This window comes from Aptenodytes forsteri, unplaced genomic scaffold, assembly GCF_000699145.1.
Source record: "Aptenodytes forsteri isolate BGI_AS27 unplaced genomic scaffold, ASM69914v1 Scaffold945, whole genome shotgun sequence".
Taxonomy (NCBI): domain Eukaryota; kingdom Metazoa; phylum Chordata; class Aves; order Sphenisciformes; family Spheniscidae; genus Aptenodytes; species Aptenodytes forsteri.
The window spans coordinates 21,296-35,398 of NW_008794950.1; the positions used below are offsets into that span (position 1 = coordinate 21,296).

The 14,103-nt window shown below is 36.3% G+C and overlaps 1 protein-coding gene across 1 annotated transcript in view; it reads left to right on the plus strand.

Moving 5' to 3' along the window:
* Nucleotides 1–2,125: 2,125 nt before the first annotated feature.
* The window catches only part of TDRD12 (tudor domain containing 12), a 33,869-nt gene continuing 21,891 nt past the window's right edge, over nt 2,126–14,103 (plus strand). Inside the window, exons 1-11 of the mRNA XM_009275267.1 lie at nt 2,126–2,146; nt 3,359–3,520; nt 3,821–3,957; nt 5,400–5,519; nt 6,903–6,958; nt 8,420–8,505; nt 9,586–9,784; nt 10,403–10,479; nt 12,118–12,222; nt 12,613–12,798; nt 13,485–13,638. Of these exons, the coding sequence (XP_009273542.1) occupies nt 2,126–2,146; nt 3,359–3,520; nt 3,821–3,957; nt 5,400–5,519; nt 6,903–6,958; nt 8,420–8,505; nt 9,586–9,784; nt 10,403–10,479; nt 12,118–12,222; nt 12,613–12,798; nt 13,485–13,638 (1,303 nt within the window). The remainder of the gene's footprint in view (nt 2,147–3,358; nt 3,521–3,820; nt 3,958–5,399; nt 5,520–6,902; nt 6,959–8,419; nt 8,506–9,585; nt 9,785–10,402; nt 10,480–12,117; nt 12,223–12,612; nt 12,799–13,484; nt 13,639–14,103) is intronic.

Consider the following 14,103-nt stretch of genomic DNA (forward strand, 5'->3'; position numbering starts at 1 on the left):
GCGTCCCCCAGAACCCCTGGCTGTTACCGCCTCACGGTGCGGGACACACCACCCCGTCGGGAAGACACTACCACAGGAACAACCACAGCCCCGCTGCCTTCCAGCTGCTCCACCGCGTTCTTGTCCGGCCCCTTCCCTCCTCAGCCTGAGGCACCACCAGTGCTGCACGGCGAGCCTTGCCCCCCCGAGCCCGGGGCAGGCACAGCAGAAAGGCAAGACGCTCATTTGCCACAACAAAACACTTAAGGAGTCGAGAATGCGCCATTACAGTGCTCTAACCCCGCTCCGACGACACACTTCCTCACCTCTGCCAACAGCCCGACATCTCCTCAGCACGAAGCGGCATACGCGCACAAACACAACACAGAGCCCCGAGGGCGCGCACCGCCTGATCGCAGCCTGCGGCCCGCGTACGGATGGGCACTGGGCGGGACTGCGCTTGCGCACTGGGCGGGATTTTGGGGGCGGGAGGGCTCGCTCTTTCTGGAAGCTTCTAAGGAGAGCCGCAGAGAGTTTGTGTAGAGCTCTTTGGGCCCTTATGGCCATGATGATGTTGGTGACTAAGGTTAGGGGGTTTATTTTTATGAGGAAGAGTGTGAAACTAAGGCAGAATATGAAGGAAGCGGGGGGGGGGGGGGGAATAAAGCAAAAACCTAAAGTTTCTTAACAGTCTTCCACCTTTTACTGTGCTCTTCTTTCCTTGCGCTGTGCCTGTTAGATGTGGGGTTTTTAGATGGAGTAAGACTGACTGAGGGATAGAGGCTGGGATAGCAGGCTGATTTTTTTTTTCGTAGGAGTGTTTATGTCAGACTTGTGTTGCTGGAGAGGCATCCTTTTACCTTCTGCAGTTATGTTTTCCTTAAGGTAGCAGTTTGGGGTGAGGGGTTTAATGGCCTCTTGCTTCTTTACAAGGTAAATATCCTTAGTGTTGGGTATGGGATTTGAGCAAACATTTGTGTTCTTACTTAGTTCTTAATAACAAAGTGGGTATGTTTTTATTAGGAATATATTATGAGAGCTAACCTTTTTCTGTGGGTGTGCTTTAACCTTGATACTTTGATAGGTCATTTATTGGTTTTGCGCTCCTCAAACTAGGAGATAGGAGAGGTTAGTTATGCCTCTCACGTGCTATTCCTGAAATAAAAATTTTTTAAGTGTCTAAGGCAGTACTATGTATCTCATGTTACAGTGTATTGTAGTGCAGTGTTAGAGACTTATGTGTAACCTGGATGGTATGCTTGTGTCATGTGATACTAGATAAAACTTCTAAAATAGTTTCAGCTGTTTTATTGTAGTGTCAAACTGGGAATAATTAGTACTGTCTCTTAGCAAAGCATGTTGCTAGTTATGACCACAGTGTAGCTGTATTGCTTCTTATTTAGCACTGACTTGTTCAATGCTGGCTTTGGAAGTGGAAGGCCAATGTTTTGACTTTCCTCTCCTGAAACATTTTATTAGGCACCTACTTCCAGTGTGAATTCTTTTAAGTGGTAAGCTAGACACTGCAGTGATGGTATCATGATGTTGCTAGTTTGTGCCAAAATGAAATGCAGATTACTTCAGTCTGTAGGTAGTTTATTACTCCATTGCAATTCCTAGTTATGATATGTACTATTGCAGATTAATGTAATGTGAAATACCAGTAGAAATCTCCGTTATGTTACAATTGTTTGCTAAGGTTAGGCCTTTTCTTTTGTGTTAGTTTGTTTGGTTTGGTTTTTTTTAATGATGTAAGCATTTCCCTCTGGTGTTTCTGTGCGTTTGGTTGTGTAGATAGATTGTAGCAGCCCTTTTCTTCAATCAGCATATTTCTGTTGGCCTTTGAATGTAAGCTAAGCAGCTATACACTATAAGTAGGTTGAGGATAACAGGTGTGTTTTGGTGTACTAAAAATTGATGTGGTTGTATGTAAATAAGCATGGATGGCAAATCCTAATTAGGCTTTAACATAGTGCCTCATTAAGAAGGCTGGTTTGAACCCTTTGATATGTGTAAATCAGTTGCCTAGAGTAATACTCCTGAGACAAGTAGTAGGTGTATGCTCTTTAGTTATGCTTTAAAAATGGTTAATCAAACATTTGTTGTTTTTTTACAGTAGTGTTGAGGAATACTGTAGCTGAGAAACATGGAAGTCTTGGTATTAGAGGTATGCTGGTGTTTTTTAAAGTCTGAAGGATTGCTCTTTGTTTATTTCAATGCAACTCTGGAAGTTAGATTTACAAATAAGATGATGCCTCTGTATTTCCATTCAGCAGCACTTTCTTACATGTGTGGGGTCATATATGGATTATATACATTTTGTCACTACTTTTAGGTATTTATATTGCTTTCATCTCAAAAGAGGTCAGTAGGGATGCAGCTAAAATCTAAAATGGAAGATGTGCAACATAATCTTAAATAGAGTGTAGTATAGTACTAGATTCTACTGAATTCCATAAGAGATCATGGAAAAATCGTTTTCCCAGAATACAGCCAGGACAGCTGACCCAAGGGATAATCCATACCATATGATGTCATGCTCAGCAATAAAAGCTGCGGGGAAGGAGGAGGAAAGGGGGATGTCTGTGATTATCAAATTTGTCTTCCCAAGTCAGTGTTACACGTGATGAAGCCCTGTTTTCCTGGAAATGGCTAAACATCTTCCTGCCAATGCGAAACAGCGAATGCATTCCTTATTTTGCTTTTCTTGCATGCACAGCTGTTGCTTTACCTATTCAGCAGTCTTGATCTCAACCCATGAATTTTCTCACTTTTACCCTTCCAATTCTCTAAGTCATCCCACTGCAGAGGAGTGAGGGAGCAGCTGTGTGGTGTTTAGCTGCCTACTGGGATTAACCCACAACAACTGGGGACCCAGATCAGCTGAAAAACTGCGATATAAAGGTTTACAAAGGCTGAGCAGAAAGCTATGTCACCGTTTTAAAGAAACTGACTGTCCTGTAAACTCTCTGAGCATGAAGAAAAGTCCATTGGTGGGGTTTGTTGTGTGTTTTGGGGTTTTTTTGTATGTACTTCTTGAGGACAAGATGGAAGTAAAAAGCTTTATGTCTTTGCACTTTACCCGCTGTTTGGTTTAACCAACTTTTTAGATAATGCTACTACCTTTTAGACTACGTATGCCATTAATTGCAGTGCTAAAGAAACTTGCAAGCTGAGAAGTCATTTAATGAACTAAAGGTCTGAAGTTGAAAGATGTTTTGCTTGTTAATGTTCTGTGTGCTAAGTATTGGTCACCATAATTTTTAAGGTGCCTCACTAAAGATTTTATTTTTACATTTGCTGCTCAGATGTTCTTAAAATCATCCTGTCGTTTTAGCAGGAGCTAATAGTATTTGTATTGTTATCTACCCCTTGCCAGATTGAAGATCCAGGTTGCTTTTGGGTTACTATGAAAGGATGTGGGCCTTATGTAGTCAATGAAATAGAATATAAAAACCTGAATGCTGAAATGAATCAGTTCTATGACAAATCTTATAAAGATGTGGATGAAGTAAAGCCACCAATGGTAGAAGAAGGCCAGGTAAAATCATTGCTATATTGTGCAGATAGAGAGAAATAATCTGTTACTTGCATTGGTTTGGGGGTGAAGTATCCAAGTTATGCATTAATCTTTCTTTTAATATTGCTATGTAGAAAAGTAGATAATGGCATCTATATGGGTTATATCTTCTTATCTGTAAATGACATAAGCCGCAATGCTTGCGTTTTAAAAAGAAAATTGAGGGCTGTATAATAAATACTATATTCTTGCCTCTAAAAAAATTTTGAGTGTAATTTGCTCCATTTGCAAGAACCTGCTGTCTTCTTGTTTCTTTTTCAGATTTGTGTGGTTTTCAGTGAGGAACTCAAATGCTGGTGTAGAGCGGTTATTAAGTCAATCATGTACTGTACAGATCATTATCAAACAGAATGTTTTCTTGTGGATTATGCCAAATACATTTTTGTTAAATCAAAGGAGTAAGTGTTTGGGGTTTTTGACACTATCACTGAAATGTATTTGTTAGTTAATGTATACAGATACTATTAATATTTATTTAGATTGATAGTGACAAGGCTTTGGTTGAATTGAGGTGTGGGTTGGGTCCACAAGAAACTGGTAGCTGTGTGATAGGCCCTTGCAAGTGTGGATGCAAACCAGTCTTTTTTTAGTGAATTTTTAAAGATGCTTTCTGTTGTAGGTTTTGTTTTTTTAAAAGATTTGAAATAGAAATAATGTCAGTTTGTTATAACTGAAATGTATGATTGCCAGTTAACATTATTTATATATATCTTCCTCCCTTAGTAAATGATTATATACTAAAAAATTAAAAAACTATAACCAGTTAAGATCATTCACAAAGCATATATGGAAGCAGGGTTTCACTTGCTGAAGCAGCTTTTGACATCTAGACACAAATATGTGGGTTTTTTCCCACTGCAGTTTTCTAGCTTGTTTATTTTACAAGGAGCTGACAGTCTGTCTTGGCATGGTGCAAAAAAGGTGTTTTCACAGGTTCTGAGTTTTTAATAAAACCACTGTGGAACCTACTGTTTCTAAAATCTTGAAAAATGTGTTCTAAAAAATAACTGTTCCAGCTCTTAGCTAGATTTAAAGTTCAATTCTCTAATAAAATATGCAACTTTGAGTACGAGAAGCTTTACCAAATGTTTTTTGTAGTATTTCACAAAATTAAGAAAGCTTATTTAAAATATTTTAAAATAAATCTTAAATAATGTTTTTAAATTGAATGTTGCTGTATTGGAAAACAACTTGACAGTGCCCTGAGTTTAAAATATGTTCAACTGGAAGTAAATGCGTGATTTACTGCTTTTTCATTGTAAAATAAAAAATTGAACAAAAGTGATAAATATATGGATCTTAAAAGCTTGCTCTATGTGGTGTCTTGCTGGTTATTAAAAGTCTCCCACCAAACCAAGTGTAAAGGATAAGATTAACACTCTAGTGATACCTTTATAAATTCTTTTTAGAAAAATGAGTACAAATGCAAATTAGTGTATTTATTAGATTTCCTTCTTGCTGATGTTAATCATACCTGGTTTCTCACACAGAAGTAATGACTGCAAAATGGAACATGCAGTGCCAGGTGGTGTATGTGGTAGTATGAGGGCTAAATATCATGAAGACTTCAAACTATAGTGGCGAAGGATCAGAAAGGTTTCAAGTAAATAGGAAGCGTATTCATATCCAGAGCAAATCTGTTTACTAATTGCTCCTGGTAGCACCTCTCTTGGAGAGAAAAATAAAACTCTGGTTCCAGGGTGTTTCACAGTGGGAGCCAAACTTCTGGAAGAACTCTGTTGTCAGATACAGGGTAATGGAAGGATGTGTATGAGACCAGTGACTTCCGGAGAATAAAATCTGCTCTGTAAAATGAGGTTATTTCCGCTTTGTTTTTAAGCATTCGAGTTGCACTGGAAGCATTTATGCAGATCCCATATAGAGCAAAAAAGTGTAGACTGTATCGCACAAAGCCAGTGACGTTGCGTATCGACTTTTGTGAAGATACTGCGAAAATAGTGTAAGTAGAGTTTAATAAATTTATTCTATTCATAAATTTCTTAAGTGTGAAGTTTTATTGCAGAAATTTGTTTTTAAAAAAGATATTTCAAGAAGAACATAGGAAATCAGATTTGGAAAACTTTCTATTTCAGAGGAGCAGTTCTTAAACGGAACTGCTTCCTTAATGAGTCTTCCTTCATTATTTGGGTTTTTTTGTTCACCTGTTTGAATCTTTTGATATTTATTTTAAAACCTTTGGAAGTTTAGACAAGTTTCTGGCAGTTCTTGCCCTTTGTCATCCCAAAGCTGTGTTTCTTGATTCCTAGCACATGAACTTCTTTACTAATCTATCCTTATGTGCTGTTTCTTACAGATGCTCATCTTGCTCCTGATACTCTTTTTTTTTTTTTTTTTCTGGTAGTTACATGCTTACCTGAACTGACATTCTGTAGCTGTTTATAGGTAGCTTTGTTTTTCCCCATTCTGTCTTTTTTCTTGACGTGTTTTGGGTTCCTGTTGTGCTTTCCTTATATTCATGTCAGTTTTTTTCTCACTACAGTTTTGAAGGACTTCAGTAAGGTTTTCACTGGGGTCTGGTGGTAAAGAAAAATGCTTTTATATCCTTGAGTTCCAGGATGCTTTTGTCAAACATCCTGCCAACTTGAGAGGGACATGATTAGATCACTGGGGAATACGGCTCCACAGCAAGAAAGCCACTTTGGTTTGTGTCGTTAAAGAATACTCAAAACTACACGTGGTCAAGCAGGTTTGGGTTTGTTTTTTTTTTAATACTCTTGTTTGGAAGAAGAAATTAGTATTTGACTTCCAATATTCTGACAGAACAAATCTTAGCATAGTTTGGATAGGAATAGCGTACATCTTGAGCGGGCCATCATTGCGAATTGTCAAAAAAAGTAGTAGATTGTCATATTTTGTTTATGGTGCTCTTCATTTGATTCTTTTTTATTTTATACTTAAAGTTGCAGAAGATGGTAAAGAGTGAACTTGATTTTCTGCTACAGACCTTTCAGTCTTCAGCACTTCAATGTTTAAGTGCTCAATACCTATTTAATTAATATGTTCTGCAAGTGGATGCTTGCTTTATTTTTGGTTATTCTGTTTCATTTCTAACCATCATATTTTATGTTGGATGCAAACTATCATACCTTGACAAAGCAATATCCGATAACTTTTGATCAGTTCATTTTATTAATGAGCTGAAACAATATTATCAAAACTGAAGTTACATTCGAAGTAGTAAGATCCTGCTAATATGTCTAGTTTGTGCACTACTTAAGATTTGACATGACTTCAAATAATTTCTTTAAATTCATCCAAAGTTTTTTTCAAAATTACCATTTTAATTTTTGATGATGTGGGATAACTGTGTTTATTTTCCTAGACCAGCCAAAAGATGGGATAGTGCTGCTACTCGGTATTTTCAAAACCTTCTCAAAGGTAAATAAAACATTCTGCCAAAATCATAATTGGCGCTTCTATTTTGGGAAAAATAAACTGTTAGAGAAATGTAGTACTTGTGTTTATATATTTGATTATATTTAAGAATGTTGTATATTAAAGAGAAAGGAGCTATGTAAGGTTTTTTTGTATGGCCTGACTATAAGGCAAAAATATTTGTGGAGCTGCATCTTGAGTACTGCGGGCTTCCATGCTGCATAAATTTTGATAGTTGAGTAGATGGTATCCGGCTCTTGGACAGGCTCAATAGGGTAGCACTGATGTAACATTTGTTTTGAACAGTGGAGCCTTTCTGTGTATTTAGTTTAAATCTTTGAATCCGCATCACAGCTGTATTTTTGTAGTTTTGTGCAGAGATGGCAAGATCTGGCTTAGGACTTTACCCTTCCAGTTGTTTTTTTTGACAAGGATGTAAGCACCAGCTCAGAAGAGGAGTATCTTTTTTTGTAGTTGTTAACAAATAGCTTGAGCTCTAAGTAGTTATTTAGTAAGCTAGAACTGCTTTTTCTCCAGTCTCTTCTTGTCCTTTCCCATGTTTGGTGTTTCATCCAGTCTTTTTCATATCAAGCCTTCTATTTTGGTATGAGACAGCTTTTGGTCTTACTAGAAAAGCAGCTCTTTACTGAGATTTTCTAATCTTTTTGTTTACATGCTTCTACCTGAAAAACTACCTACCTGCTTACTCACAGGTATAACATACTCCACATGCAAAGTATTTGGGGAGGAGAGGATGAGTTTATGAAAGCAATAAAGGGTCTTTAGGCTGATAATTTCACATGCTAACTGGGACATAGCACTTCTCACGATTTACTTTTTTTTTTTGTTTCCCCCCCCATCTAAGTGTCACTGTGCAAAGCAAAGGTTAGTAGGGAGCAATAATAACATTGAATTTAATTTCATAGGTATTCCCAGACTGTACCATAAGTAGTAATACGTACTTTTTTTAATTGCTAGCATATCATTAGTGTATGCAGAAGTGCTTCAGAATTTACTAACGGACTTTTATCAGCTATGTTTGCTTGAATAAAGAGCCTAACCAAGCTATATAAATGTGCAAATATAACTTCTTTCAAGAAAAGTAAATGTCAAGTTTGGAAAGTATGCATTTGTACTACAGATTGTCAGAGTCTAAAAGATTAAGACTTTTAGTGTAGAACTAAGACTAGTTTGTGTACAGAGGTCATTAATCTGTTTTGGCTCTCAATCTTCCTTCAAAGACCAAGGACAACTTCATTTTTGTAACTTTAAGTTTTTATTGCCATGTTACTTTCTTGTTCTATTTAAGTTACTACATTTGTACTAGCTTCTCTAAAGAAATAGGTTACACATCTAATTGTAATTTCTATTTTTGTCTATCTCGGAAAGTACAAGTGAAAAATACTGATAACTTGATAGGGGTTTAATCTTTTTACTTGTTCTTGTGTTTATTACCATGTTTAGCAACTACCCAAATGAAAGCCAAGTTATGTGCTGTAGAAGATAACACATTTGATGTTTTTCTTTATGTGACAATAAAAGATGAAAAGGTAAGATACTTTTGTATCTACAAACCTATTCATGCGCTTTGCTATGTAAGTTGTAACTTCGCGATTAGTTTAAGACTGAAAAGCATTACTTGCAAGTGAGTTTTGTAATTTCTGTCAGATACAGTAGAAGCTAAATCATTCACTTATTAGAGGTTTTGTTTTATATTTCTGTTACTTGTAAAATTCTGGAGGAATTCCAAGAGGCAGAAATCCCATTTTTCTTTATGTGAACCTCTTTTTGGAAGGTATTGACAAGCAAGTGAAGTGTGAATTATTTAGTGCACTCTTGCACCTTTTTGTGCTATCATACTTAAAGATGTTTCAATAAGGCAGTTGCATAGTATTATGAAAATAAATGGTTCACACTTGCTTTTGCATAAGACTGAGTCCTCAAACCTTTGGAGGGAAAAAAAAACCCAACCAAAACAACAAACCCTGAAGTTACACATTTCAGCAATGTGTAACTTGTGCTAAATCTCTGCTGTAGCTGCTGTTAGACTTAAGCAGCTGTATGGTAGATACAAGTGAATTTATTTATTTGAATACTGCTTCTACTTGGAGTGCTTTACCAAGGCTTTTAACACTGGAGCTGTGGTCTTTGCCACAGACAATAACTTCGAAGGTACATATTAATTTAAATATCTTCTCTCAGTTTGGAATCCCAATTGGCAGTAGTGTCACTGATCTCTGAGCCAATGGAGTTTAAGAAGTTTTAGGTTTAGTATTACTTTTTTCTGCCAGATTTTGATGCACACTGAATCAAAAAATAAACCAGCTTGACTTACTAACAGTTTTTTTAAATTTTTAGGGCTCATAGAAAAAGTTAATTGAGTACAGAATTTTAGGCAGAAGCATGAAACTGACAACTAATTGACACCTGTTTAGAGAACATTCAGGAAGATATGACTGACTTTCCTATTCTGGAGTTAATATTCTTCAGAAAGCATTTGCTGATACTGCTTATGTCTTATTGCTGTTGTTTAAAGCTTCAGATAAATTCTAAACAAGTATGTGGTGGTGTAGCTTATTGCTTGTTGATACTGGTCAATAAAGATCTTGATGATTTTTTTTTTTTTTTAGGTATGCGTTAATGACGATCTCGTCTCAAAGAACTTTGCTCGTTTTGAGGAAGCTAACGAGAATACAGGGAGTTCTGCAGATTATCAGGAGAACCAAACATCATTAAATGTTGAGTCTCTTCCAGTGAAAACTGTTAATCCTGCACTTGCTTTCAGGCCAGTGCTGTTTAAGGAGAAGGTATCAACAGATCTTGAAACAGGTGGGAACCGTGTGTGTCGGAAACAATCATACATGCAATGCATCATGTGTCTTTAAACATGAACCTACTGTCTCGGTTCGAATCCAACAGTTGGATCAAATGGTATTCTTCTAACAAACGATGCTTATGTATCAGATTTCACAAAGACCAGTCAAATCATCAGATGCAGGAATATTGTAAAGCTTTTTGTACTATATAAGACAAAGGAAGGCTGAGGGTGAGCTACATGGGCATTTGTTGATATGCTTAGTAGCGTTAGATATTATTGAAATTACTTGTGGCATTGATCAATGATGCATTACTGGGTTTTTTTGAGTTTTGAGGGATTTATTTGAACAGAGGTACTTTTAAAACGAGTATTTACCATGAGTTGCCTCATTTATAGTGATTCCAGTCTTTCTTTTTAAAAATATGCAACTGTCCATCCTTGTTCACTCAGTTCATCTGCATAGTTATCTCTGTGTAAAGATAACTATTTTTTGGTTGTTCTTTTTGCCATTAGGAAATGATACAAGCAACTCTACAAGACGGTTGCAACCCACTGTAAATAAAAATACTGGCTTTTTGTGTTCAGATAATCAGAAATGTGTTTCTGCGTTTTTTTACTTATCTTTCTAGACCCTGCTCTTTCTAGTTCCTTTCTTGAAGAGACATACCAAAGGTCAAGCACAGATCTAAATGAAAATACTGTGCCTGTAAGTATTATATTTTGCATTAAATTGTCTAAGATGAACTAAATTAAACATACGTAGGACAGATTAGAAATACTGCAGTCATCTAGCTTGTTCTTCTATGTAACATAGATCTGGGGGACTGCACTAATTCTTGATATAGTTAAAAAAACATTCTAATTCAGTTTCTTTTTTTAAATTGCAGAAAATTTTAAAAGATGTACTACAGTCCTTGAAAAGGTTGTGCCTCCTTTTGCACTCCTTTACTATAGTTTTATGAAGATGATAGCTGTCTATACTACCCAGTTAACATTTTTATGTATCCAGAAAATTTTAATGTTTCCCTGAAAACAAAATAGTCCTTATGCTGTACCATGGTAAACATTCATTGGAGTCTCTTCTTATTTGTTGAGTTGTCTAATACTTTAATCTGGTTTCTTGCTATTTTCTCTTTTTTTTTGTTTGCTGTTCTCTTCTGAAACATTTTCAGAAGGTCAGCGGTCATTCTTGAGTGTTAAATTGTGTACTGAATTGCACAATTGGAGCTATTACAATGTCCATGGGAGGAAAGGAAAATGAACTGATAGATTCTAGGCAAATAATCACTGTTGAGTGTATGCAATCTTGGCTCTTTTAAAGAGCCTGTGTGCTGTTGCATGTCCTCTTCTGCTAGATGCTTTAAAGGAGAATTTTGCTTCTGTGATAGCAATGGAACTACTACTTCTGTCAAGTCAGGGGGGAAAAAAGGGAGTTTTACGGAAGTTATTTTCTAGCTCTGCTGAGAATTGAAGGATGACAACTACTCCTGAACTTAAACTGTAATACCTTATTAAAATATTTTGGAAAGAATGACGATGAAAGTAGTAGTGTGGATTGTTACTGAAGCAGAGCAGGATTACCTTTATACCCTTTTGCAAACAGTCAGCTGAATTACCTTTACCAGGCACTTGAGTGATACAAATCTTTGACCAAGTCATGCCTGTTGATTGCTGGTGACTAATGATGAACACTAGAAAATCCCCTGTTCAGAACCAGACATCTTTGGGGTAACACTGGATGCAGCATCTGCTACTGGTTATTCCCTTGAGGATTTGCAAGGGAGTTTGTTGTTCAATTTAAGTTCATGTGCATTGTCTTTGTAAGTGTGCAGCTGGGTAACCTGTTTTTGTTTTTCCTCCTGTCTGTGGTGTGCAGGCTTTCCATGATTTTTCTTAATTTTGTTTGAAAATGTTTAAAAACTAATCAGTATGTGTTCAAACTAGCTCAGGTCCCCAGTTATGACTAGCTTGAGATGTGACGGTGAACTAATTTTTCTTTTGTGTGGGCGATGTTCTTGTCGCATGCTTGATTCCTAGTAAAGAAACACTTGTTACTGTTCTGCAACAAGTTAGACAGTTTTCTGAAGTTTTGTTTCATCAAAATGAAAGACAATCCTGATAAATCTTTCTTTGAGAAATACTAATAAATGAGTATTTGTCTCACCACCGGTCTGTGTAACTTACCAGTATGTATGAATTGTATTTAAAATGTGTTTGCGATTTCTTTGGCTATTTTTCATCAAAATACCATTTTTTAAATAAAATAAATGCTTTTGAGTCATGTGTAAGCTAAAACCCTTTTATTAAGTATTGCCTTTGTCATCTATTTGTCACATGGTTTCAGAGTTTTCAAAATCTTAGTGAAGAAAGAAACTTTGTCTTTCTTAGCAACAAAATTGAGCCATCATCAGTTCTGGAAACAGCACCACTTTTTGATGACCTGAAAAATGTAATGCTGATGTAATATATTACACTGAATATCTTTTTAAGGCTAGTATCATACCCCAACGTTAGATACTAAATATAATAGTAATACCTAATTTTGATTGAGGAATGTCTAGGGGGTTGTTCATGTGGTTGAATAAATGAAGTTTCAGAGAGATGTTGTAAGAATTGTACACATTTCTTCTGGTATATCAGTTAATGCCACAAGTCATGGGATTTGAATTTTAATATAATAATTGAACTCCTCAGCCCAGAAGAACTTTTTCATATTGCATGTTAAGGACATTTACTATGTAGTGGGTCAAAAGCTCTTAAATCACTCAGTGTTGAGTGTTGTCTTATTTTGTTAAAGTACACAGTTTTCATGTGGAACTCTTAATTTCTCTTTCTATAGGAACTTACTCGGAAAAAATTTTTAGGCCCTAACTTCACAGAATCTTACTGTTGGCCGCCAGTAGCTCGAGGATGTGATGTAGTTGCCATCTCGTATCAGGGAAACGATCCTTTCTTATATATTCCACCAGTTCTTACATTTTTGCAGTCGGGAAGTTGCTACAAAGCCTTGCCAAACAGGAATGGAGTAGGTATATATTAGAGTAGTAACAGGTTTTCTGTTCTAAAGTGCAGATGTAGAATAATGATCCAAAAGAGGATGGATGTTTAGAATGTATACATTTAATGTTATCTTAATGTATCTTCAAGATGCTTGCCAGTTTATATAAGCCCTCTGCATAGAGGCTTACAGAGATGGACTGCATAAATGTGGGAGTCTAAAACTTACTTGTCAAGTAATATCTAACAAGTGGTTAATGTCATATCACTTTGATACTTGATTAGGCTTTGTTTTTAAGGGGATAGTATGTAGTCATTAAATTAAAATTTGTATTAGCTGTTTTAAATATCGTAATTCACTTTAAAACTCATATTAGATGACAGAAACACAGAATTACTGAGGTTGTAAAGGACCTCTGGAAATTGCCTAGTACAACCCCAAGTAAGACAAGATGCTCCTGCTTCTGTTAAATTTTTGGACCTTTTACTGTATCTTGCTGCATGCATCCTTTTTGTCCCCAGGTAGCCTGGTTCCTTGAGTCTGTAACATCTGCATTTAGGAGGTGATATACTGCTAAAAGCTTCAGTATTGAAGTACTTAAAGGCCTGTGTTGCAGATTTTGTTTTTGTCCTAAATGCTGAAGTAGTACAATTCTTAAGATTCTGAACATTTGTCTAATACTATGGTGTAAAATTTTGTACATATGTATGTAGCCGCTAGCACTTATTTTATGTCCTGGGTGGAAGAAGGCACAACTTGTTTTTGAGCTACTGAAAACATATGAGAGATGCTCCAGACAGCTTCATCCAATGTTGATAATACTTGGGCAGAACAAAGAAGAAGCTAGAAGTGTGAAAATTCGAGGATGTAAGAATACTTTCTATCTTCTTAATTATGCTTGAAAACAATGTGGGCTGCCTTAATTGCAGGAAACTGTGAAAGAAGAAATTTGTACTTCTTAAGTTTTTTGTTCTATAAAGTGGTAATTCTGTTTCTTTAATGCTATAACTCTGTGGTGGTACATGAAGCTTCAGTAGTGCTATTTAACAGTGAATGGTATTAAAGCTGTTTGAATATCTACATGTTCAGCATCTCTTTTGTAAGTTCCATACAATTATTTTTGAGCCAAAGTACTGGTAGGGATTTGATGAAGATCATGCTGAATTAGGATTAATCATGGACTTTCTTGATTTAGAACCAGATTTTAATAGCTTTTTTTTTGATACATGAGCACCCATTGCTGGACAGAGGTACTGGGTCTGTCAGGGATGGAGTTAATTCTCTTCATAGTCTGTATGGTGGTGTGTTTTGGATTTGTAACTGGAACAGTGT